At 37.4% G+C, this 27715-nt stretch overlaps 1 protein-coding gene across 5 annotated transcripts in view; it reads right to left on the reverse strand.

The window, feature by feature from the left end:
- Positions 1–283: 283 nt before the first annotated feature.
- FAM133A (family with sequence similarity 133 member A) overlaps positions 284–27715 on the reverse strand; it is a 54418-nt gene continuing 26986 nt past the window's right edge. For all 5 annotated transcript variants that reach the window (XM_060292198.1, XM_030845851.2, XM_060292195.1 and 2 more), the window contains one exon: positions 284–3264. In XM_060292198.1, coding sequence (XP_060148181.1) covers positions 2412–3161 — 750 coding nt within the window. In that variant the 5' untranslated portion in view covers positions 3162–3264 and the 3' untranslated portion in view covers positions 284–2411. The remainder of the gene's footprint in view (positions 3265–27715) is intronic.

A 27715-nucleotide genomic window follows, 5' to 3' on the forward strand; every position in this document is an offset into this window, starting at 1 on the left:
TTCCTAGACAGTCAGCATTGCTGATAAGTATGAAACATGCTAGACCACCCTCTTCTTCAGTCATTACATAAAAACCAATGTTATTTTATTAAATAACATTTACTTCTGCTATGGCATAAGTGATCACCTCTGAATCATTCTGCCGACTACACAAAGATGTGATAGAAAATATGTGAATTATTTTATGTAAATAATGAAACAGACATTCTAGAGTTCTATGTTACTATTTAGAGTAGGATAGGTGATTGCTGTGGTAATAAAAAAGACCCAAAATCTCAGTAGCTTAACACATAACAGTTTATTTCTCACACTCAGAACATTCACTGTAAGTGCATCAGCTCTCCAGGGCAGGTCCCTTACAAATAGCGACTTAGAGATACAGGTTGCATCCATCTTGTAGGTACACTATTTGGAGGACACTGCTTTCAGGTCCTCATGGCAGGTAAAGAGAGCTGGAGGGTCACGCAGGACTTTTTACTGCTCCAGTATTGAAACGACACATCACTTCTGTTTACAATCTCTCTGTAATCCCTCTGCTAGAAGTAATGGCATTGCCTAACTACAAGGGGCTGGGAAGTGAATGGGGGCACATAGATATTTGATAGCTGTTAATGTCTTTGCCACATTCTACAAATAATATAAGCTTTTTTTTCATATTTTAATGAAAAACAATTTTTGAAAAACTCTATATGGATAGAAAATATCTCTTAAATGCAATAGTTTTTATCAGCATATAGACATATATTTTAGGAAACAGCTAAAGTTATGAAGCTTCAATGTGACCTAACAAGGCATTACATTTATAATGGTCCAAGAATGTTACTGAGAGATTCTGGGGTATGCACTGCAAAAATTTGGGGACCCAGTATGTTATTTATCTACCAGATGTTTTCTATCTTTATAATAATTTTACTTGTGATTCAAGGGAGCTGACATGAAATCAGCTATTTAAAAAAATAGCTATTTATTCTCTCCTCATGCTAAAATACTTTGTACATATGACATTACAATTAGCACATCCTCTGTAACAGGTGCTTTTGTTAGACATCAATTTATAATTCATATTACTCTGATATAAAAAATGTAGAGTAAAAATAAATTTCAACTTATTTCAGCATAGTGGCAAATGTGATTCAACAACAAACACAAGGCAACGAACTCCAAATGTTAGTAAAATGTGAAACAGAAAGATTATAATCTCCTAAATTTAACTCCTATTTTAATTCAATATTAATGCTTAAGACAAGAAATTTTTAAACAGCATAGTTGCTAAGATTTTGGCAGTAGTTTTATGTAACAAGACATACAGCGTACTAAAGGTCTGGCACTCAACTTGCTTACAGTAAACCAGCTTCAATATGAAGGCATTAAATATTTTTTAAAAACCTTCTTTTTACATGCTAAATATTTTGGCAAGTGTGCAATTAAACACAGTCATGAAATTAAGATAGTAAGATTAAGAAATTACAAACTTGAAACTTGTATCCTAAGCATAAATCATATAAAAAAGAATTACTGGTTATATAGAATATCTCTGGATAATCAAAACTTAATAGTATATAGCATGCAAAATATTTCAGAATCTTTATTAATCAAAAAATACCAGGGTCTATTTAAAATTATTCCCCTCCAAAGGGTATCAAAGTTAATTCAAATCGTGTAACACTCTAACACTAAATACTATTCAGTACTGTCAAAATGGAGGTAAATTTCATAAAACTGGGGCCTTACATATACTGTAAATTGCTGTCTTTCTTGTTCATGTGAAACAGCATACATTACTAAGTAATAAAAGAATGGCTGCTGCACTGGCAAAAATAGGATGTGTAAGGATCAAAGGCACACTATTCAGCTCGCCAAAGTGAGAGCAAACTCTTTTTCCCCCACAAACCCTTTCCCCATGTAAACAAAATTTCATTAAGGAGAAAAGAAAACTAAACTAAACTTTTCATCTTCAAAAGTAAGTATTTTGAGACAATGTTAAGTCCATGCTTCAAAAATGTCAGCTATTGTCACCTGGATATTTCTGATTATATTTTAAAGATGTAGCCAAATTCGATACTTTTAACATTAGATCCACTGTTTGGTCAAAATTATTTACCATCTAAAACATTTTACTTTAATTCCAAACATTTTAACCACTAGTATAACAACACGGTTTTGCTCTCAGAAGAATTAGCCAGTGGAGGGAAGAACACACAAAAAAACCCAAAATCCTACATTTAAGCTGCAGGCAACAATTATGGCCCTTTCTGGCACAGTAGCATTTGACTGGCAACTCAAAGTCCAGGAATAATTCTACTAACACAGGGAAACTCATGCATTTTGGTAAATATGCCCTAACATTCACAGCTGAATTTCCTTTACACCTTGCTTTTTTCAATAGGGAAATCTTGCTTTTTTTCTTGATATTATCCGGACTTGTGACTTGAACCTGACTTCTTTTTCTTCTTCTTACTATGTTTTTTGTGCTGTTTCTTCTTCTTCTTCTTTGCTTTTTCCATTGTTTTTTCTCGCTCTTCACGTCTTCTCTTCTTTTTTGCTTGTACCTCCTCTTCATAATCTGATTCTGATGAGGACTCTGATGATAAAGGTTTACCCTCAGGACAAGTCTTCTTTCTTTTTTTGCTGAGACTTCTAATATACTTTTCTTTGCCTGTTTCATCCTTTGATTTCTTTTTCTTTTTTACAGATTCTTTGCTCTCTGATTCAGATTCACATGTACAGCTTTCTGATGATTTGTATGAACGGTTCTTCTTTTTCTTTCTCTTTTTTCCTTGTTTCTTTTCCTCATCCTCAGAATCTGAAGAACTGCTTGAAGAATCAGAGCTTGATGTAGAAGAAGATGAAGACTGACAAGATTTCTTCTTTTTCTTTTTCTTTCTTTCTCTTTTTTTGGATGAGCTCTCATTTCCACTTAATAATTTCTCTCTGCTTTTTTCTAGTTCCTTCTTCCAATTCTCATTCATTTTTTCTTCAAATTCAGCTAATGCCTTGGAGCCTTTCTTTTTATTTTCTAATTGTTTCTTCACTTCTTCCCAGGTGGGCCTTGGTCGATTCAGATAATCTTGTATTGTGGGGCCTGCAGATTGAGATGGGCCCCTCCATCTGGCCATTGCTATAGGATTCATATAGGCCACCCGATTGTCCCGCTTCCCCATGGTGCCTGATGGTTCCCAGAGCCGACTCTCAGTTGCTAAAGAGAATAAAGATAGACATCCTCCTTAAATTCTTCATCTGCTAGTATACCAAGTGGGCTCCATTCTGTGAGAGAAGCAGATGGAATGATTACAAAACACCTTTAATATAAGACAAAGTAAGCACATAAGTTTAATTGGTCACTGTCTATCACATAGTACAGTAGAAAAATTTCCAAAATCTTAGACCTTGAGAAAAAAGAATATACACACAAGATTTTTGCATGTTTTAGATGTTGTGGTATGAATATAACATAAAGTGTTTTTTATATCTCATGTAAGGTTCTGTTATCTAAATTTTTTTAATAACTATTTCCTTTTATATTGTATGATAATTACCTTTTTTTTCTTTCTTTCTGCCTTATATGGTATAAAGAGAGAGAGGAATTTCTATAGCTAAATTCTATACCAGGCAGACCTTCTCCATTTTAGTAGGGTGCAGCACAATCCACTCTACTCTTTGATAGAAACCTAGGAGTCATACCTGAAAAATCCTTCTCCCTCAATTATCACATCCAATTCATACTAAATCCTGCTGTTTAAACCCCCACAACAATAGGTCTCATGTCCATTCACTTTTCTCCAAATATATTGTCATCAACATAGTCCAGGTACTGTCATTTTTCATTTGGACTATTAATCTCTAGTATCTATTGTTTATTATGTGCCAGGGACTGCTTAGTGTTGTGCAGTGGATTATCTCGTTCAGCCTCCAGACTAACCCTATGAAGTTGATCCTATTATTATCCCTGTTACACAGATGAAGAAACTGAGGCTTAGAGAATTTGAGTAATGAGTACTTGCATAAAGTAACATAAAAAATGGCAAATGGCAAAACCAGGATTTAAATCAAGGCAGCCTGTCGCCAAACCCTGCACACCTAACACAACATTATATTGCCTCCTTATATCAACCTCTTATTTATTTATTTATTTATTTATTTATGGCTGTGTTGGGTCTTCGTTGCTGTGCGCAGGCTTTCTCTAGTTGCGGAGAGTGAGGGCTACTCATCGCTGCAGTGTGCGGGCTTCTCATTGCGGTGGTTTCTCTTCTTGCACAGCATAGGCTCTATGTGTGTGGGCTTCAGTAGTTGTGGCTTGCGGGCTCTAGAGCGCAGGCTCAGTAGTTGTGGTGCATGGGCTTAGTTGCTCTGCGGCATGTGGGATCTTCCCGGACCAGGGATCGAACCTGTGTCCCCTGCATTGGCAGGCGGATTCTTAACCACTGAGCCACCAGAGAAGTCCCTCAACCTCTTAATTGACATCCCTATATTTACTCTTACTCTCTTCCATTCCAGTCCCACACTGAAATCAGAAGGATCTTAAAATACTCCAATGGCTTTACATTTTAATGAGAATTAGATCCACACTCCTATAAAGATCCTGCATGATCTGTCTTGCTTATCGCTCTTACACTTCATTGAGAGTTATTCACTTCTTTTCTTAATTCTATCTTTTCCAATCTTCTCTTGGTTTCTGGAACATGTTAAGCTCCAAGCTTAGCCACCATGGCCAGTTCCACCTCATCTTCATGCCTCAGTTTAGAGGTCAATTCCTCAGAAAGGAAATTATTAGGTGGAACTATATAAAATCACCAATTATACAGAAAAAAAGTCAAATACCAGTAATTTCACATGGCTCAACCTTATATTATGTTGCCTCTGTATCTATCCCTTAGAGTCATTATTCTGCATCACAGTTCCTTGTTTCTTTTATTCGTAGCACTTAGAAAATTGAGGATTATTTTTTTTATTTGACTATTTGGATGTCTGTGTTTGTGTGTGTGTGTGTATGCATGTGTGTATTCATTGCTAAATATAAAGCTAAGAAGGGTAAAGGTCATGTTTGATCTGTCTTATCACCATGGTGTTCCCAGTACCTAACATGGCATCAGGCCCACACTAAGTACTCAATAAATATTTGCTCAATAATAAACAAACTAATGAATGGATTGATGCAGGGGTAACTCTGTGAGAGAGGGGCATTCACAGAAGCCTCCTGTAGTTGGTGATGTCAGTATAGGATTTTGAAGGATAAATAGGAGTTCACCTGGGAAATGAGGAAATGACAGACATTCCCCAGGCAGAAGAAACAATATGTGAAAAAACAGAGAAATCTGAAAGAGCACCATGTATTTAGTGTTGATGGAGCCTAAAGTGCAAGAGGGTAGCAGCAGGAGGTAAGGCTGCATAGGAAGTAAATAGCCTGATCCTAGAGCCTTTCTTAGGTTATTTTAACATCTTGGATTTTGTCCTATACTTGTTAGGAAGCTAGCAAAGTCTGAAGAGAAAGATAATCAGACATATCACAGATTTTTCTGTCAGTCTCCATCTTGACTTTGACCCTTTAAGTCACCCTAACATACCTACCCATCATAAGCTCAACGCCACAGATTTTACGGTGACTCTTGGTAATAGTTTCTTGGGTTTGATTTGTTGTGTTATCTTATTCTACTTCCTCTTCAGTTCTGCCCAGCTCCTCTTAGGTATTTTTGTCATTTTCATTCTTACTGCTACCCTAAAGGTTGTCAAATATCATTGTTTCCCAGACTTGATCATCAAAAGCCCTTAATGACTTTATTTAATATTCAACTTGCTGGTTGTTTCTGCTACTGCACACTTAGAATAGCATAATCCATTCTAATTACAGTTCCTTGAGACCTAGTCCTGACATCATCTAGAAAGAGAGGCAAAGACCAATTCACAAAGGATTTGGATGCGATGCTGAGGTTGGGATTTATTCTATGGGACTTACAGTGAAGCTAATGGGGAGGTGTGGACTATTTTAAGCCAGAGAGTGATTTGGTCACACTTGAGTGCTTAAGAGACAATTTCTTACCAGCTGAAGACAATGAGATTCATTCAAGTATTCATACAGATATAAAATGAGTCTGAACTAAAAATAGTGGTATAATGAATGAAAAGAGGGGGAAATACAAGAGACATGTTTAGGAGATGCTACTAAAATTAATGATCAGTGAGATACAAAGGGTGAGGAAGATAAAGGAATCTAGGCTAAAGTTCTGGCTTGTGAGACAAGATACAAGGCAATGCCAGTGACTGGGTAATATAGGAAACGGCATAGACTTTGAGAAAAGGTCTGGGCTCAGTATTGGATTCATAAAGTCTGAAATATGTGAGTGAATCCACATGTAGGAAATTGGATGTATGGGTGTTAGCACTCTGGAATGTGACCTGAGTTAGAGATATAGGATTGGCAGTCACTGAGTGATGGCTAAAGTCATGAGAGAAAATTAAATCACCTTGGGGAAGATTTCAAATGAAAAAAGGTTTGAGCACTGGATCCAATTTAATAACAACACACAAGGGGCTGGCAGAGAAAGTAAAGCTTCAGAAAATTAGCCAGAGTGGTAAGAGCTAGACCAGTATCAGAAAATAAAGTTAGAGTCACAGAAACACAGTGGGGAGAGTAAAGTTTCAAGGTGAGGGCAATAATCCTCAAAGGACTATGGTCATGAATTTCATGTGAGCAACTTTTAAACATTAAAATTTGAGGAAAAATCCTAAATATCCATCAATAAAAAACAAGTTATATCAATTATAGTATACGTATACAATGGAATACTACATCCACAACATACTGTTGAGTGAAAAGTTCACCAAATGTAAACATTTGTTATCTCTGCATGTGGAGAGGCATTATTTCCTTTTGTAAGTTTCCCTATACTATTTATATTTTTTACAATGAGCAGGTATTATCTTTAACTTTAAAAAATCCAGAATAGGGCTTCCCTGGTGGTGCAGTGGTTGAGAGTCCGCCTGCTGATGCAGGGGACACAGGTTCGTGCCCCAGTCCGGGAAGACCCCACATGCCACGGAGCGGCTGGGCCCGTGAGCCATGGCCACTGAGCCTGCATGTCCAGAGCCTGTGCTCCGTGGCGGGAGAGGCCACAACAGTGAGAAGCCTGCGTACTGCAAAAAAAAAAAAAAAAAAAAAGTCCAGAATAAAAGGTGTTATGGACAACAATATTAAATGCAACAGATAGGTCAAGTAAGATAAAATCTGAAAATGTCTATTATATTTGGCTATAAAGAAATCATTAGTAACCATTGCTAATGCAATTTCAATTAATTAGGGCAGAAGCCAGATGACAGTGGGTTAAAGACTAAATGGGAGGTGAGAAAGTAGGGACATAGGGTACATAGACTCACTTGAGAAGGAAAGTAAAGTGATAAGAGGGCAACTATAATGAGGGATGAAGAATTTTAAAAAAATGATTTTTTACTGTTGCTTGTTTTTATCAAAGAAGAAACTTGAACATGTTCAGAGGGTGACAAGGTAAAATAGAAAGACTTTTAAGAAGACAGGAAAGAGGGAGGAGCTTCAAGATGGTGGAAGAGTAAGACACGGAGATCACCTTCCTCCCCACAGATACACCAGAAGTACATCTACAGGTGGAACAACTCCTACAGAACACCTACTGAACGCTGGCAGAAGACGGCAGACCACCCAAAAGGCAAGAAACTCCCCACGTACCTGGGTAGGGCAAAAAAAAAAAAAAGAAAAAAGAAAAAACACACACAAAAGAATAGGGACGGGACCTGCACCAGTGGGAGGGAGCTGTGAAGGAGGAAAGGTTTCCACACATTAGGAAGCCCTTTCGCGGGCAGAGACTGCGGGTGGCGGGGGGGGGGAAGCTTCAGAGCCACGGAGGAGAGTGCAGCCACAGGGGTGCGGAGGGCAAAGCGGAGAGATTCCCTCACAGGGGATTGGTGCCGACCGGCACTCACCAGCCTGAGAGGCTTGTCTGCTCACCCGCCAGGGCAGGCGGGGCTGGGAGCTGAGGCTTGGGCTTCGGTCGGAGTGCAGGGAGAGGACTGGGGTTGGCGGCGTGAACACAGCCTGCAGGGGGTTAGTGCACCACGGCTAGCCAGGAGGGAGTCCGGGAAAAGGTCTGGAGCAGCCGAAGAGACAAGAGACTTTTTCTTGCCTCTTTGTTTCCTGGTGAACGAGGAGAGGGGATTAAGAGCGCCGCTTACAGGAGCTCCAGAGACGGGCGCGAGACGCGGCTATCAGTGCAGACCTCAGAGACGGGCATGAGACACTAAGGCTGCTGCTGCCGCCACCAAGAAGCTTGGGTGTGAGCACAGGTCACTCTCCACACCTCCCCTCCCAGGAGCCTGTGCAGCCCGCCACTGCCATGGTCCCGTGATCCAGGGACAACTTCCCGGGAGAACGCACGGCGTGCCTCAGGCTGGTGCAATGTCATGCTGGCCTCTGCTGCCGCAGGCTCGCCCCGCATCTGTACCCCTCCTTCCCCCCCGGCCTGACAGAGACAGAGACCCCGAATCAGCGGCTCCTTTAAGCCCGGCCTGTCTGAGTGAAGAACAGATGCCCTCAGGTGACCTACACACAGAAGTGGATCCAAATCCAAAGCTGAACACTGGGAGCTGTGCGAACAAAGAAGAGAAAGGGAAATTTCTCCCAGCAGCCTCAGGAGCAGTGGATTAAAGCTCCACAATCAACTTGATGTACCCTGCATCTGTGGAATACCTGAATAGACAACAAATCATCCCAAATTAAGGAGGTGGACTTTGGGAGCAAAGATATATATATATTTTTTTTCCGTTTTCTCTATTTGTGAGTGTGTATGTGAATGCTGCTCTGTGTGATTTTGTCTGTACAGCATTGCTTTTACCATTTGTCCTAGGGTTCCGTCTGTCCATTTTTTAAATTATTACTTAAAAAATTGTTTTCTTAATAATTATTTTTTAACTTTTATTTTAATAACCTTTAAATTTTATTTTATTTTATTTTATTTTATCTTCTTTCTTTCTTTTCTTTCTCCCTTTTATTCTGAGCCATGTGGAGGACAGGCTCTTGGTGCTCCAGCCAGGTGTCAGGGCTGTGCCACTGAGGTGAGAGAGCCAAGTTCAGGACACTGGTCCAGAAAAGACCTCCCAGCTCCACAAAATATCAAAAGGTGAAAATCTCCCAGAGATCTCCATCTCAACACCAAGACCCAGCTTCACCCAAAGACCAGCAAGCTACAGTGCTGGAAATGCTATGCCAAACAACTAGCAAGACAGGAACAAAAACCCATCCATTAGCAGAGAGGGTGCCTGAAATCATAGTAAGGCCACAGACACCCCAAAACACACCACCAGAAGTGGACCTGCCCACTAGAAAGACAAGATCCAGCCTCATCCACCAGAACACAGGCACTAGTCCGCTCCACCAGGAACTCTACACAACCTACTGAACCAACCTTAGCCACTGGGGACAGGCACCAAAAACAACGAGAACTATGAACATGCAGCCTGCGAAAAGGAGACCTCAAACACAGTAAGTTAAGCAAAATGAGAAGACAAAGAAACACACAGCAGATGAAGGAGCAAGGCAAAAACCCACCAGACCTAACAAATGAAGAGGAAATAGGCAGTATACCTGAAAACCAATTCAGAGTAATGATAGTAAAGATGATCCAAAATCTTGGAAATAGAATGGAGAAAATACAAGAAAAGTTTAACAAGGACCTAGAAGAACTAAAGAGCAAACAAACAGTGATGAACAACACAATATATGAAATTAAAAGTTCTCTAGAAGGGATCAATAGCAGAATAACTGAGGCAGAAGAAGGGATAAGTGACCTGGAAGATAAAATAGAGGAAAGCACTACTGCAGAGCAGAATAAAGAAAAATGAAAGAAAAGAATTGAGGACAGTCTCAGAGACTTCTGGGACAATATTAAATGCACCAACATTCGAATTATAGGGGTCCCAGAAGAAGAAGAGAAAAAGAAAGGGACTGAGAAAATATTTGAAGAGATTATAATTGAAAACTTCCCTAATATGGGAAAGGAAATAGTAAATCAAGTCCAGGAAACACACAGAGTCCCATAGAGGATAAATCCAAGGAGAGATACGCCAAGACACATATTAACCAAAGTATCAAAAATTAAATACAAAGAACAAATATTAAAAGCAGCAAGGGAAAAACAACAAATAATACACAAGGGAATCCCCATAAAGTTAAAAGCTGATCCTTCAGCATAAATTCTGCAAGCCAGAAGGGAGTGGCTGGATATATTTAAAGTGATGAAGGAGAAAAATCTACAAGCAAGATTACTCTACCCAGCAAGGATCTCATTCAGATTCAACAGAGAAATTAAAACCTTTAAAGACAAACAAAAGCTAAGAGAATTCAGCACCACCAAACCAGCTTTACAACAAATGCTAAAAAAACTTCTCTAGGCAGGAAACACAAGAGAAGGAAAAGACCTACAATAATAAACCAAAAACAATTGAGAAAATGGGAATAGGAACATACATATTGATAATTACCTTAAATGTAAATGGATTAAATGCTCCACCAAAAAGACATAGACTGCCTGAATGGATACAAAAACAAGACCCATATATATGCTGTCTACAAGAGACCCACTTCAGACCTAGGGACACATACAGACTGAAAGTGAGGGGATGGAAAAAGATATTCCATGCAAATGGAAATCAAAAGAAAGCTGGAGTAGCAATTCTCATATCAGACAAAATAGACTTTAAAACAAAGACTATTACAAGAGACAAAGAAGGACACTACATAAAGATCAAGGGATCAGTCCAAGAAGAAGATATAACAATTGTAAATATTTATGCAGCCAACATAGGAGCACCTCAATATATAAGGCAGATGCTAACAGCCATAAAAGAGGAAATTGACAGTAACACAATCATAGCAGGGGACTTTAACACCCCCCTTTCACCAATGGACAACTCATCAAAAATGAAAATAAATAAGGAACACAATCTTTAAAAGATACATTAAACAAGATGGACTTAATTGATATTTATAGGACGTTCCATAAAAAAACAACAGAATACACATTCTTCTCAAGTCTTCATGGAACATTCTCCAGGATAGATCATATCTTGGGTCACAAGTCAAGCCTTGGTAAATTTAGGAAAATTGAAATCATATCAAGTATCTTTTCTGACCACAATGCTATGAGACTAGATATCAATTACAGGAAAAAATCTGTAAGAAATTCAAACACATAGAGTCTAAACAACACACTACTTAACAACGAAGATGTCACTGAAGAAATCAAAGAGGAAATCAAAAAATACCTAGAAACAAATGACAATGAAAACACGGTGACCAAAAACCTATGGGATGCAGCAAAAGCAGTTCTAAGAGGGAAGTTTATAGCAATACAATCCTACCTTAAGGAACAAGAAACGTCTCAAATAAACAACCTAACCTTACACCTAAAGTAATTAGAGAAAGAAGAACAAAAAAAAACCCCAGAGTTAGCAGAAGGAAAGGAATCATAAAGATCAGATCAGAAATAATTGAAAAAGAAATGAAGAAAACAATAGCAAAGATCAATAATATTAAAAGCTGGTTCTTTGAGAAGATAAAATTGATAAACCATTTGCCAGACTTATCAAGAAAAAAAGGGAGTTGACTCAAATCAATAGAATTAGAAATGAAAAAGGAGAAGTAAAAACTGACACTGCAGAAATACAAAGGATCACAAGAGATTACTACAAGCAGCTATATGCCAATAAAATGGACAACCTGGAAGAAATGGACAAATTCTTTGAAAAACACAACCTTCTGAGACTGAACCAGGAAGAAATAGACAATATAAGCAGACCAATCACAAGCACTGAAATTGAAACTGTGATTAACAATCTTCCAACAAACAAAAGCTCAGGACCAAATGGCTTCACAGGCAAATCTATCAAACATAGAGAAGAGCTAACACCTATCCTTCTCAAACTCTTCCAAAATTTGGCAGAGAGAGGAACACTCCCAAACTCATTCTGCAAGGCCACCATCACTCTGATACCAAAACCAAAGAGGTCACAAAGGAAGAAAACTACAGGGCAATATCACTGATGAACACAGATGCAAAAATCCTCAACAAAACACTAGCAAACGGAATCCAACAGCACGTTAAAGGGATCATATGCTATGATCAAGTGGGGTTTATCACAGGAATGCAAGAATTCTTCAATATATGCAAATCAATCAATGTGATATACCATATTAACAAATTGAAGGAGAAAAACCATACGATCATCTCAATAGATGCAGAGAAAGCTTTCAACAAAACTCAACACCAATTTATGATAAAAACCTCCAGAAAGTAGGCCTAGAGGGAACTGTCCTCAACATAATAAAGGCCATATATGACAAACCCACAGCCAACATCGTCCTCAATGATCAAAAACTGAAACCATTTCCACTAAGATCAGGAACAAGTCAAGGTTGCCCACTCTCACCACTATTATTCAACATAGTTTTGGAAGTTTTAGCCACAGCAATCAGAGAAGAAAAGGAAATAAAAGGAATCCAAATTGGAAAAGAAGATGTAAAGCTGTTACTGTTTGCAGATGACATGATTCTATACATAGAGAATCCTAAAGATGCGACCAGAAAACTACTAGAGCTAATGAATGAATTTGGTAAAGTAGCAGGATACAAAATTAATGCACAGAAATCTCTTGCATTCCTATACACTAATGATGAAAATCTGAAAGTGAAATTAAGAAAACACTTCCATTTACCATTGCAACAAAAAGAACAAAATATCTAGGAATAAACCTTCCTTAGGAGCCAAAGGCCCTGTATACAGAAAATTATAATACACTGATGAAAGAAATTAAAGACGATACAAATAGATGGAGAGAGATACCGTGTTCTTGGATTGGAAGAATCAACATTGTGAAAATGACTATACTACCCAAAGCAATCTACAGATTCAATGCAATCCCTATCAAATTACCACTGACATTTTTCACAGAACTAGAACAAATATTTCACAATTTGTATGGAAACACAAAAGACCCCGAATAGCCAAAGCAATCTTGAGAAAGAAATACGGAGTTGGAGGAATCAGGCTCCCTGACTTCACACTACACTACAAAGCTACAGTAATCAACACAGTATTGTACTGACACAAAAACAGAAATATAGATCAATGCAACAGGATAGAAAGCCCAGGGATAAAGCCCCACACCTATGGTCACCTTATCTTTGATAAAGGAGGCAAGAATATACAGTGAAGAAATGACAGCCTCTTCAATAAGTGGTGCTGGGAAAACTGGACAGCTACATGTAAAAGAATGAAATTAGAATACTCCCTGATACCATACACAAAAATAAACTCAAAATGGATTAAAGACCTAAATATAAGGCCAGACACTATCAAACTCTTAGAGGAAAACATAGGCAGAACACTCTATGACATAAATCACAGCAAGATCCTTTTTGACCCACCTCCTAGAGAAATGGAAATAAAAACAAAAATAAACAAATGGGACCTAATGAAACTTCTAAGCTTTAGCACAGCAAAGGAAATCATAAACAAGATGAAAAGACAACCTTCAGAATGGGAGAAAATATTTGCAAATGAAGCATCTGACAAAGGATTAATCTCCAAAACATACAAGCAACTCATGCAGCTCAATATCAAAAAAACAAACAACCTAATCCAAAAGTGGGCAGAAGACCTAAATAGACATTTCTCCACAGAAGATATACAGATTGCCAACAAATACATGAAAGAATGCTCAGCATGATTAATTATTAGAGAAATGCAAATCAAAACTACAATGAGATATCATCTCACAGCGGTCAGAATGGCCATCATCAAAAAATCTACAAACAATAAATGCTGGAGAGGGTGTGGTGAAAAGGGAACCTTCTTGCACTGTTGGTGGGAATGTAAATTGATACAGCCACTATGGAGAACAGTATGGAGGTTCCTTAAAAAACTACAAATAGAACTACCATATGACCCAGCAATCCCACTACTGGGCATATACCCTGAGAAAACCATAATTCAAAGAGTCATGTACCAAAATGTTCACTGCAGCTCTATTTACGATAGTCAGGACATGGAAGCAACTGAAGTGTCCATCAACAGATAAATGGATGAAGAAGATGTGCCACATATATATAATGGAATATTAATCAGCCATAAAAAGGAATGAAACTGAGTTATTTTTAGTGAGGTCGTTGGACCTAGAGACTGTTATACAGAATGAAATAAGTCAGAAAGAGAAAAGCAAATACTATATGCTAACACATATATATGGAATCTAAAAAAAAAATGGTCAGAAGAACCTAGGGGCAAGACAGCAATAAAGATGCAGACCTACTACAGAATGGACTTGAGGATACAGGGAGGGGCAAGGGTAAGCTGGGACAAAGTGAGTGAGTGGCATGGACATATATACACTAGCAAACGTAAAATAGATAGGTAGTGGTAAGCAGCCACATAGCACAGGGAGATCAGCTTGGTGCTTTGTGACCACCTAGAGGGGTGGGATAGGGAGGGTGGGAGGGAGGGAGATGCAAGAGTGAAGAGATATGGGGACATATGTATATGTATAACTGATTCACTTTGTTATAAAGCAGAAACTAACACACCATTGTAAAGCAATTATACTCCAATAAAGATGTTAAAAAAAAAGTAAAAGAAGAAATGCAAGAGAGGGAATAATTCTTTAGGGCAAAACCATAGAAGAAACAGAGGTATCAGAGTCATAATTAGAAGATCTCTCTTGAAAGAGCAGAGGCAAAGAATAAAGGGTATGGGTGTAGAGTTGTGTGTGTGTGTGGGGGGGATGATGAAAGGGAGAAAGTTGAAATATTTCTCACCTAATAGTCTTCATTTTCACTCAGTGTTAGGAGCCAAGGTCAGCTGCTAAGATTAAGGCAGGTTGAGGTAGCATAGGAGTCTTGAGACAAATGATTAAAATTTGGAATAACTGCAGAGGGGAATGCGAGAGAATGCTGACAGCAGACAAGTGTTGTTGGAGGCCTTCAGAACTGCACTATCTGTGTGCTCTTTTTGCAGAAGATAAAGCACACTGAGAAAAAAGAAAAAGTAACACCAACAAAGTCTCTTGCTCAAATACTCTTTGTTTTAAAAGTGCTGTGGCTTACCTTCTGTTTCTATCTTAGAAGAGAAACTTTATTCTCTTTATCTCTATTCATTTGTATGAAGTATGCTAATTTTGTATAAAGATTAGATACAAATTGTAACAACCCTGCTGGTAATCTGAGTGTTATAACAGTTATTTGTTCATTTATTCTTACAGCTCCCTTTTGATCATCTATTATGCACCAGACACTATGTTATATGCCATGGAGATTATGGTCTAGTAAAGGTAAAAGTCATTACACAAATATCAAAAAAATGAGTATATAATTATAATCGTAATTAAAATGATGAAGGAAAAGCACAGGATGCTATGAAAAGTATAATGAGTAACCTAATTTAGAATGGAAGGTCAACTCTGAGATACTAACATATAATTAACATGTAATCTGAGACCTGATGGATAAATCAGAGCTAGCCAGATGAAGTGATTAAACAGGAAAGGAGTAATCAAAGAGCCAGAGTTGACTGCATGTTCCAAGCACAAGGAATACCAGATGGTAAGGCCCCGAGGTGAAAAGGAAAAGCCAAATACAATGCAAATATTCACATTATTACACTGTTGTAAACCAGTCATCATATCAGCTTCTCATTCTTAAAAGTGATCGTATCTATAGCATTTTTTATTGAACATGCTCAGGTAAAAGTCAATATGAATTTAAATTAATTAAAAGCATATTTTAACATTTCACAGTCTAATTTCAATTGTAACTATCACCAAGGCTAGTTATTTTAAGGACTTACTCTATTTTACAAATCATTTCATTCAATTTTTAGTGATATGTCTAACTGTAGGCATCATACTGTCTCATAGACATATGCACTTCAGCTGAAAATTCTTTCCAAATAATTGGCAATAGCTCTGTGACTTAATCTGAAACACCCTACTCTTCTGCAAAGGTCTGGACATTTGGATGAGGCCCCTATTAAGAAAAAAAAAAACCTTAATGTTCTTTGTTCCCACTAGCTAATGTAAGTTTAAGTACCATGCTACTGAAATAAATGCCTCTTATAAAGCTACTTAAAGGCTTTAAGATAGTAATGAGTCTGCTAAATTATAATATAATAATAATCTGTACATATATACTGCTAATACCTTTAATTATCACACTATGTTCTGCCATTTCACATTGATTGATAATATAGAGGGCAGCCACAGAATCACCTAATTCACAGGCTGAATAAGAGACAAAGATGGTTTATGAACACATTTAATGATACTTGAAAATTTCCTGAAAATATCTAGCTCTAGCAAGTGTATATAAAATGATATCATTTCTTCTAAATAAAACTCAAGCAATAACACATTCTATTCTAGCTGTTAACGTGACTGTTTTGAGGGAGAAATTATCCCTCTTATTTTGATCAACATGTTAGAAAGCTGGGATCAACATGATAGAAAGCTGTGCCGGGTTAAAAGCATTCATCTCTAGTGAATTCCCTCTGGCATAGTTGTGTCATGGAGCATTTCTCATTCTAGGGAAAAGGTGTAGAATTTGAAATACTGCCTCTTCTTCCATCTACAGAATTGTCAAATGACAAGGGATCAGTGTCTAATATCTTAAGGATGATACCAGAAAGTTTATAGCAGCAACAAAATATTGCAGATGCAAGAGATAAAACAGAAAAGAATAGTTATGAGAGGGTAGAAGCTCTAAGTATAAATTTTAGCTAAGTGTTTATTTTAAAGAAATGAGTACTTCACCCTCTTATTTCTCTTAATATAGTAATACATTTAGGATTTTATATTCAGAAAAACAAATCATTGTTATTGTTTAGCTTTTATGATGATGAAGTGAAATTTTTTTAAAAACAAACTTTCTGCTTTAGGATATCTTTAGATTTACAGAAAAATTGCAAGTATAGTAGAGTATCTTCTGCATTCAGTTTTATTATAGATAATGTCTTAAATTAACATGTACATTTGCCACAACTAATGAGCCAATACTGACACATTCATATTAACTAAAGTCCATTCTTTATTCAAATTTCCTTAGTTTTTAACCTAATGTTCTTTTTCTATTCCAGGAATCCATTCGGGATACCACATTACATTTAGTCATCATGTTTCCCAGGATCTTCTAGACTGGCAGTTTCTCAGAATCTCCTTGGTTTTGAGGAGTACTGATCAGATACTGATTTTTTAGAAAGCCTTTCCATTTGGGTTTGTCTGATGTTTTTCTCATAGTTAGAGTTAGACTGCAAGTTCTTGGAAGGAAGAACACAAGTAAAGTACCATTTTCATTACATTACATCCAAGGTACATACTAAGGTGACTTATCATTGATGTTAACCTTGATCACATGACTGAGGTAGTTAGTATTTGCCAGTTGTATCCACTGCAAGAGTACCCTCCATTTCCATTCTGTATTCTTTGGAAGAATGTCACTATGTGCAATCCACACTTGGAGATTTATGCTCTATCTTCTTGATGGTGGAATATCTACATAAAATATTTGAAATTCCTGTGTATGGGAGATTTGTCCTTTGCATCAGTATGGATCATGAGTATTAATTTTATACTTTGGGCAATATTTAAATACTACTTATTTTGTTGTTGAAATTGTTCCAAAGTTGGCCTTCAGGAGCTCTTTTAGTTGGCTCCTGTATCTTTTTGACATATCCTTATGATTTTGTTTCTTAAGTACTTCCTTACTTTCTGGTTCTATAAGACACTCTAGCATCATCTTGTATATCCTCTGCATTAGCCCTAGAATCATATTGGGGTATTGCTGCTTCTAGACTCTCTCATCAGACAGCTAGGAAATACAGTAAGTCCCCTACATACGAACCTTCAAGTTGTGAACTTTCAAAGATGTGAATATGTGTTCGCATGTCCAATCACGTAAGTTAGTTCACGTGTCTGGCATACATTGCCACATGCGTGCACCCTCTCCAAGTGGTTGTGCTTTTGCATACTTTACTGTACATTACTGTATAGAGTAAAGTAGTACAGATTCTTAATTTCAAGCCCAGGATGTCTGGAATCATGTGTAAAAGCAGCAGCGATGTAGCTGGTACTACTATACTTTTCAAGGTACTGTACTGTAAGATTAAAAATGTTTTCTTTATTTTTTGTGTTTGCTTTTTTATGTATTATTTGTGTGAAAAATATTATAAACTTATTACAATACAGTACTATATAGCCGATTGTGTTAGTTGGGTACCTAGGCTAACTTTGTTGGACGTACAAACACACTGGACTTAATGAACATGCTCTCAGAATGGAACTCGTTCGAGTGTAGTAGACTTACTGTATATGAAATGATTTTAATTCATTCAATCACATATTAATTTTGAACTAAGTACCTGACACTTGGATGACAAACATAAATTATTTAGAGATGGAATACAGAACACTGTGTTGACTATAATGTGGCATTTAGGTGACATGACTGACTCATCATCTATAGAGTCCATGTTATGGTTATTTCTCAATTAGTAGGAATGGATCTCTCCTGCATACATTTCTTTTTTTAATGTTTATTTATTTTCTCATTAGTCATCCATTTTATACACATCAGTGTATACATGTCAATCCCAATCTCCCAATTAATCACACCCCACCCCCACCCCCGCCGCTTCCACCACTTGGTGTACATACGGTTTTTTCTCCACTTCTGTGTCTCAATTTCTGCTCTGCAAACCGGTTCATCTGTAGCATTTTCTAGGTTCCACATATATGTGTTAATATACAATATATTTTTTTCTCTTTCTGACTTACTTCACTCTGTATGACAGTCTCTAGATGCATCCACATCTCTACAAATGAACCAATTTCGTTCCCTTTTATGGCTGAGTATTTTCCATTGTATATATGTACCACATCTTTATCCATTCATCTGTCAGTGGGTATTTAGGCTGCTTCCATGACCTGGCTATTAAAAATAGTGCTGCAATTAACATTGGGGTGCATGTATCTTTTTGAATTATGGTTTTTTTCTGGGTATATGCCCAGTAGTGGGATTGCTGGGTCATATGGTAATTCTATTTTTAGTTCTTTAAGGAACCTCAATAATGTTCTCCACAGTATCTGTATCAATTTACATTCCCACCAAAAGTGCAAGAGAGTTCCCTTTCCTCTACACCCTCTCCAGCATGTGTTGTTTGTATATTTTCTGATGATGCCCATTCTAACTGGTGTGAGGTGATACCTCATTGTAGTTTTGATTTGCATTTCTCTAATAACTAGTGACGTTGAGCAGCTCTCCATGTGCTTCTTGGCCATCTGTATGTCTTCTTTGGAGAAATGTCTATTTAGGTCTTCTGCCCATTTTTGGATTGGGTTGTTTGTTTTTTTTAATATTAAGCTGCATGAGCTGTTTATATATTTTGGAGATTAATGCTTTGTCTGATGATTCATTTGCAAATATTTTCTCCCATTCTGGGGGTTGTCTTTTAGTCTTGTTTATGGTTTCCTTTGCTGTGCTAAAGCTTTGAAGTTTCATTAGGTCCCATTTGTTTATTTTTGTTTTTATTTCCATTTCTCTAGGAGGTGGGTCAAAAAATATCTTGCTGTGATTTATGTCAAAGAGTGTTCTTCCTATGTTCTCCTCTAAGAGTTTTAAAGTGTCTGGTCTTACATTTAGGTCTCTAATCCACTTTGAGTTTATTTTGGTGTATGGTGTTAGGGAGTGTTCTAATTTCATTCTTTTACATGTAGCTGTCCAGTTTTCCCAGCACCACTTATTGAAGCGACTGTCTTTTCTCCATTGTATATCCTTGCCTCCTTTGTCATAGATTAGTTGACCATAGGTGCGTGGGTTTACCTCTGGGCTTTCTATCCTGTTCCATTGATCTATATTTCTGTTTTTCTGCCAGTACCATATTGTCTTGATTAAAGTAGCTTTGTAGTATAGTCTGAAGTCAGGTAGTCTGATTCCTCCAGCTCTGTTTTTTTTCCCTGAAGACTGCTTTGGCTATTCATGGTCTTTTGTGTCTCCATACAAATTTTAAGATTCTTTGTTCCAGTTCCATAAAAAATGTCAGTGGTAATTTGATAGGGATTGCATTGAATCTGTAGATTGCTTTGGGTAGTATAGTCGTTTTCATGATATTGATTCTTCCAATCAAAGAACATGGTATATCGCTCCATCTGTTGGTATCGTCTTTAATTTCTTTCATCAGTGTCTCATAGTTTTCTGCATACAGGTCTTTTCTCTCCCTAGGTAGGTTTATTCCTAGGTATTTTATTCTTTTAGTTGCAATGGTAAATCGGAGTATTTCCTTAATTTCTCTTTCAGATTTTTCATCATTAGTGTATAGGAATGCAAGAGATTTCTGTGCATTAATTTTGTATCCTGCAACTTTACCAAATCCATTGATTAGCTCTAGTAGTCTTCTGGTGGCATCAGTAGGGTTCTCTATGTATAGTATCATGTCATCTGCAAACAGTGACGGCTTTCCTTCTTCTTTTCCAATTTGTATTCCTTTATTTCTTTTTCTTCTCTGATTGCCGTGGCTAGGACTTCTAAAACTATGTTGAATAACAGTTGTGAGAGTGGATATCCTTGTCTTGTTCCTGATCTCAGAGGAAATGCTTTCAGTTTTTCACCATTGAGAATGATGTTTGCTGTGGGTTTGTTGTATATGGCCTTTATTATGTTAAAGTAGGTTCCCTCTATGCCCACTTTCTAGAGAGTTTTTATCATAAATCGGTGTTGAATTTTGTCAAAAGCTTTTTCTGCATCTATTGAGATGATCATATGGTTTTTATTCTTCAATTTGTTAATATGGTGTATCACACTGATTGATTTGCGTATATTGAAGAATCCTTGCATCATTCGGATAAATCCCATTTGATCATGGTGTATGATCCTTTTATTGTGTTGTTGCATTCTGTTTGCTAGTATTTTGTTGAGGATTTTTGCATCTATATTCATCAGTGATGTTGATCTGTAATTTTCTTTTTTTGTAGCATTTTTGTCTGGTTTTGGTATCAGGGTGATGGTGGCCTCATAGAATGAGTTTGGGAGTGTTGCTTCCTCTGCAATTTTTGGGAAGAGTTTGAGACGGATAGGTGTTAGCTCTTCTCTAAATGTTTGATAGAATTCACCTGTGAAGCCATGTGGTCCTGGACTTTTGTTTGTTGGAAGACTTTTAATCACAATTTCAATTTCATTACTTGTGATTGGTCTGTTCATATTTTCTATTTCTTCCCGGTTTAGTCTTGGAAGTTTATATCTTTCTAAGAATTTGTCCATTTCTTCCAGGTTGTCCAACTTATTGGCATAGAGTTGCCTTGTAGTAGTCTCTTAGGATGCTTTGTATTTCTGAGGTGTCTATTTTAACTTTTCCTTCTTCATTTCTAAGTTTATTGATTTGAGTCCTCTCCCTTTTTTTCTTGATGAGTCTGGCTAATGGTTTATCAATTTTGTTTATCTTCTCAAAGAACCAGCTTTTAGTTTTATTGATCTTTGTTATTGTTTTCTTTGTTTCTATTTCATTTATTTCTGCTCTGATCTTTATGATTTCTTTCCTTCTGCTAACCTTGGGTTTTGTTTGTTCTTCTTTCTCTAGTTCCTTTAGGTGTAACGTCAGATTGTTTATCTTTCTTGTTTCTTGAGGTAGGCTTGTATAGCTATAAACTTCCCTCTTAGAACTGCCTTTGCTGCATCCCATAGGCTTTGGATTGTCATGTTTTCATTGTCATTTGTCTCTAGGTATTTTTTGATTTCCTCTTTGATTTCTTCAGTGATCTCTTGGTTATTTAGTAACGTATTGTTTAGCGTCCATGTGTTTGTGTTTTTTAAGGTTTTTTTCCTCTAATTGATTTCTAATCTCATAGCACTGTTGTCAGAAAAGACGCTTGATGTGATTTCAATTTTCTTAAATTTACTAAGGCTTGATTTGTGATCCAAAATGTGATCCATCCTGGAGAATGTTCCGTGTGCACTTGAGAAGTAATTGTAATCTTCTGTTTTTGGATGGAATGTCCTATAAATATCAATTAACTCTATCTGGTCTATTGTGTCATTTAAAGCTTGTGTTTTCTTATTAATTTTCTATTTGGATGATTTGTCCATTGGTGTAAATGAGGTGGTAAAGTCCCCCACTATTACTGTGTTACTGTCAATTTCCTCTTTTAGAGCAGTTAGCAGTTGCCTTATGTATTGAGGTGCGCCTATGCTGGGTGCATATATATTTACAATTGTTATATCATCTTCTTGGATTGGTCCCTTGATCATTATGTAGTGTCCTTCCTTGTCTCTTGTAACAGTCTTTGTTTTAAAGTCTATTTTATCTGATATGAGTATTGCTACTCCAGCTTTCTTTTGATTTCCATTTGCATGGAATATCTTTTTCCATCCCCTCACTTTCAGTCTTTATGTGTCCCTAGGTCTGAAGTGGGTCTCTTGTAGACAGCATATATATGGGTCTTGTTTCTGTATCCATTCAGCAAGCCTGTGTCTTTTGGTTGGAGCATTTAATGCATTCACGTTAAGGTAATTATCGATACATATGTTCCTATGTCCATTTTCTTAATTGTTTTGGGTTTGTTTTTGTAGGTTCTTTCTTTCTCTTGTGTTTCCTTTAGCATTTGTTGTAGAGCTGGTTTGGTGGTGCTGAATTCTCTTAGCTTTTGCTTGTCTGTAAAGCTTTTGATTTCTCCATTGAATCTAAATGAGATCCTTGCTGGGTAGTCTTGGTTGTAGGTTCTTCCCTTTCATCATTTTAAGTATATCATGCACTCCCTTCTGACTTGTAGAGTTTCTGCTGAGAAATCAGCTGTTAACCTTATGGGAGTTCCCTTGTATGTTATTTGTTGTTTTTCCCTTGCTGCTTTTAATAATTTTTCTTTGTCTTTAATTTTTACCAGTTTGATTACTGTGTGTCTCAGCGTGTTCCTCCTTGGGTTTATCCTGTATGGGACTCTCTGTGCTTCCTGGACTTGGGTTGCTATTTCGTTCCCCATGTTAAGGAAGTTTTCGACTATAATCTCTTCAAATATTTTCTCGGGTCCTTTCTCTCTCTGTTCTCCTTCTGGGACCCCGATAATGCAAATGTTGTTACGTTTAATGTTATCCCAGGGGTGTGTTAGGCTCTCTTCATTTCTTTTCATTCTTTTTTCTTTATTCTGTTCTGCAGCAGTGAATTCCACCGTTTTGTCTCCCCGGTCACTTATCCATTCTTATGTCTCAGTTATTCTGCTATTGACTCCTTCTCGTGTATTTTTTATTTCAGTTATTGTATTGTTCATCTCTGTTTGTCTGTTCTTTAATTCTTCTAGGTCTTTGTTAGACATTTTTTGCATCTTCTCAATCTTTGCCTCCATTCTTTTTTCGAGGTCCTGGATCATCTTCACTATCATTATTCTGAATTCTTTTTCTGGAAGATCACCTATCTCTATTTAATTTAGTTGTTGTTTTTCTGGGGTTTTGTCTTGTTCCTTCATCTGGTACATAGCCCTCTGCCTTTTCATCTTGTCTATCTTTCTGTGAATGTGGTTTTTGTTCCATAGGCTGCAGGATTGTTGTTCTTCTTGCTTCTGCTGTCTTCCCTCTGGTGGATGAGGCTATCTAAGAGGCTTGTGGAAGTTTCTTAATGGGAGGGACTGGTGGTGGGTAGAGCTGGCTGTTTCTGAGCTCTGATGGGCAGAGCTCAGTCAAACTTTAATCTGCTTGTCTACTGATGGGTGGGGCTGGGTTCCCTCCCTGTTGGTTGTTCAGCCTGAGGCGACTCAACACTGGAGCCTACTTGGGCTCTTTGGTGGGGCTAATGGCAGACTCTGGGAGGGCTCATGCCAAGGAGTACTTCCCAGAACTTCTGCTTCCAGTGTATTTGTCCCTTGGAGATCCACAGCTGCCCCCCGCCTCTGCAGGAGACCCTCCAACACTAGCAGGTAGGTCTGGTTCAGTCTCCTATGGGGTCACTGCTCCTTCCCCTGGGTCCTGATGTGCACACTACTTTGTGTGTGCCCTCCAAGAGTGGAGTCTCTGTTTCCCCCTGTCCTGCCAAAGTCCTGTAATCAAATCCCGCTAGCCTTCAAAGTCTGTTTTTCTAGAAATTCCTCCTCCCGTTGCCAGACCCCCTGGTTGGGAAGCCTGACGTGTGGCTGAGAACCTTCACTCCAGTGGGTGGACTTCTGTGGTATAAGTGTTCTCCAGTTTGTGAGTCACCCACCCAGCAGTTATGGGATTTGATTTTATTGTGATAGCGCCCCTCCTACCATCTCATCGAGGCTTCTCCTTTGTCTTTGCATGTGGGGTATCTTTTTTGGTGAGTTCCAGTGTCTTCCTGTCAGTGATTGTTCAGCGGTTAGTTGTGATTCCAGTGTTCTCAAAGAGGGAGTGAGAGCATGTCCTTATACTCCACCATCTTGAACCAATCTCCCCTCCTGCATACATTTCTGAAACTGTTTGAAAAGTCTAAGAATATAGTATACAGAAAAGTGCAAAGGCCCTCAGAAGAACTAGCTTTTCCTCTTTAGCACTTTGCCCTATTCAAGAAGCCATGAACAAAACAGTATTGTTTATAGTGTCAGTGTCAATGTTTTAAGAAACGCTCTGTAGAAAACCATTATATACATGAGTACCAAATTCAACTAAGCAGTTGCCAAGGAGCTATTTATTTTGTCAGTGCATTTGATAAGTTTTAGATACTCACTAGCAACTTTCCTGAGTCTTCCTTGACAACAGATTTTGCCCTATTATGTGTGTTTAGATGTGGTAAGTCATGGCTATATAGGATGTAATTAAAATGTTCTAGGAGCACTGAAAATTCCAGTTCCTCTATTCAAGGGGTCACCTTACATGAACTAATGCTAACTGAATACTAGTTTCTTTCCATCTGTGTGACATGACTTCTATGAAAATACACCCCCCCAAATAAGGTTTGCCACCTCTCTTCTCCCCATTGTCCCAACTTCTATTTCACAAATGAATTTTGTATAAATCCCTGACAAGATCCCTCAAGTCACAAAGCTTGTTTGTGTTTTTTAGCACTGAACATCTAAAATCAATTTCATTCACATTTGATCAGGGTGCAAATGTAATATCATTCATACATTAGACTTTCAAAGTGAGACAAAACTGTACCTTCCGTTTATTCTTTATAATATTATCTACATTTTGTGTTAAAAAGTGATATATTTTATATAAGAGAATCATGAGATGCTTCTTGAGGCAATGCACTGTGAATCCAAACTGATTTGTAGACTAAAATCTGTCAACTTTTCCCTGGATCTAGTTGTGCCAGGATATACTGGTCACCTCTTCCAGCAACTTATAAAAGATAAGGCCCTAAGCATAGAAAGCAAACCAGGGGAACTCTTTATTATTTTGCCAGGGAACACAGTTCAGAGCACATTTATTTATGCATGGCTTTAAACAGCCTTACTTGGTTTCTCATGAATCAACACTTCAATGACTACCTTCTGTACTCTGCCACCCTGACATGAATTTTTTAAAGTGTATTTCTAAAACAGAGAATTTGATGTAATGTGTATATACAAATATACTGGCTATGAAATAACTGAAAGCATCACAGCTATTTATTGAAGCTAGGTACACTTACATGAGTCACCTCTCTTCTCACAAATGACTACATATGAAAATTTCCTAAAAATTCAAAGGCCAGATCATATAGACTTATTTGTTATAATAACTAACATATAGATGCTTATTGGAAACAATAATAAGGTACACTGAGAAGCCTCATAAAGTGTGAAAATTTGTATTAATATTACTTTAGTATGCTGGAATCAAAGGGGACTACCTTTCCATGACTTGCCTGTTTTGAAAAACCATATGGAAGAGATAACTCAGTATTCATCCTCAGGGGGAGAAAAATTAGTTTTAAATTCCAGGAAGGACACTGAGGAAGAGTTGGCTTGATGAAGGCAGATAAAGTATCTTAGGTAAATTCACTAGGCAGGCTGTTTAACTTCACCCACCGATGCAGCAATCATCATTAGAATTCATTATAATTATAGATGTGAAGGACCAGCTCCCCTTTTTACTTGCTGAGTGCTCTCAGACAAATCATATAACCTCTCTTTGTCTCAGTTTTCAATCCCATCTCCTGCCCTCAGGTTCAAATGAAATATTCTTTGGCCATAGTTTGAAAACTGTTTAAGTCTATATAAATGTAAAGACTTGATATTCCTATGATTATTTTCATCTATCATGTAGTAATGATTACAATTATTCAGTATTCACCATGAATAGGTACTATTCCAAGTGGTTTACATGGATTATCTCATTTAATTCTCACTACTTCATGAAGTAGGTATTATAATTTTCCCCATTTGACAGATGAGCAAACAGTTTCAGGACGCTTAAGTAATTTTTCCAAGGTCTCATAGTAGTAGAGCCAAGATTGGACCCCTAGCAGCATGATTTAAAGCCTGCATTATTAAAGAATGTTATAGCATGAAAAGTGGCTGCAAATTCTAGCAGAGGACTCTAATGAAAATATGATGGTTATTTGTAGCTCTACATCCATCCCTTAAGTTCAGAAGGTCACAGGACAAATGCTCCCCTGAAAGGGCAGAAAAGTGTCTAATGTTAACAAAATTTAAATTGGTTGATAATATCAGTTTCTACAAATTGGGACTACCTGAAGCAGGTGTTCTATTAATTTATCACATCAATCTAGAATTTTCAGACACATGAAGCATAAATCTCTCTCGGGTGTGGAAGTGGAGATGGGAGTCTAGCTTAAACTAGTCAATGTATTTTTCTGCATAACCATGTGGCTGGTGGATACAACTAACTTTTATGATAATGAAGATAACTTGGGAAAATGGAAACATACAGAAAACTCAAAAACACCATGTAACTTATTATTTTCAGTTTCTTTCCTTACCCAACCTGATTACCAGAGCTGATAAAATGGACTGATTCAAGTTTTCCCTTCTCTCTTAACATCTGCAAATATGGGGATGCTTAAGGAACAGTGTTAACTAGAATCAGCGGAAAGCAAATGGAAACCATTCAAATCAGCCTGGATAATCTATAAACTACTAAGAGTTTCTTCCCTTTATATTCCAGATTACTTACTACCTATCTCTGTTCCTTCACATGGCTGTATGTGTTCCTGCCATTTATATATGTAGAGTGTCACTTGTAATTTCCTTTTCCACCACTGGATTGCAAATCTCTAAAGGGTAAAGACTATAGCATTGCCCAGACTACCATGCTCTCTATCCACTGCTTTGACAGATATTCCGAGTCACAGAATTTGCTAACCTGACACTTAACATGTCACAGCAGTTATTTTTACCTATTTGTTATATCATTGCCAGCAGCAGTTGTCATGCAGTAGTCAGGAATACAGGAAAGTTCCACACTAGGAAGTCAGCTATTTTTACCCAGATTCCCCTGAATCTTTTTCACCCTTTGAATGACACTGAAATAATCTGCCTATATTATCGCCTGAATAAGGAAACTGAAGACCCCAGTACATTTTCTTGATTTACTCCCAACTCAGTATAACTCTAGATAACTGTTTTTCTCTATGGAAGAAGTCAATTCTACCCCCAAATCCCCCAACAGCCCTGAATGTGAGCAGACAGATTACTTATACAATCCCTTAAATCTTCTGATAAGCAGTCATATCAAAACTTTATAATCTATTTGGCTTATCTCTTCCAAAATGTT

This window comes from Globicephala melas, chromosome X (assembly GCF_963455315.2).
Source record: "Globicephala melas chromosome X, mGloMel1.2, whole genome shotgun sequence".
Lineage (NCBI taxonomy): Eukaryota > Metazoa > Chordata > Mammalia > Artiodactyla > Delphinidae > Globicephala > Globicephala melas.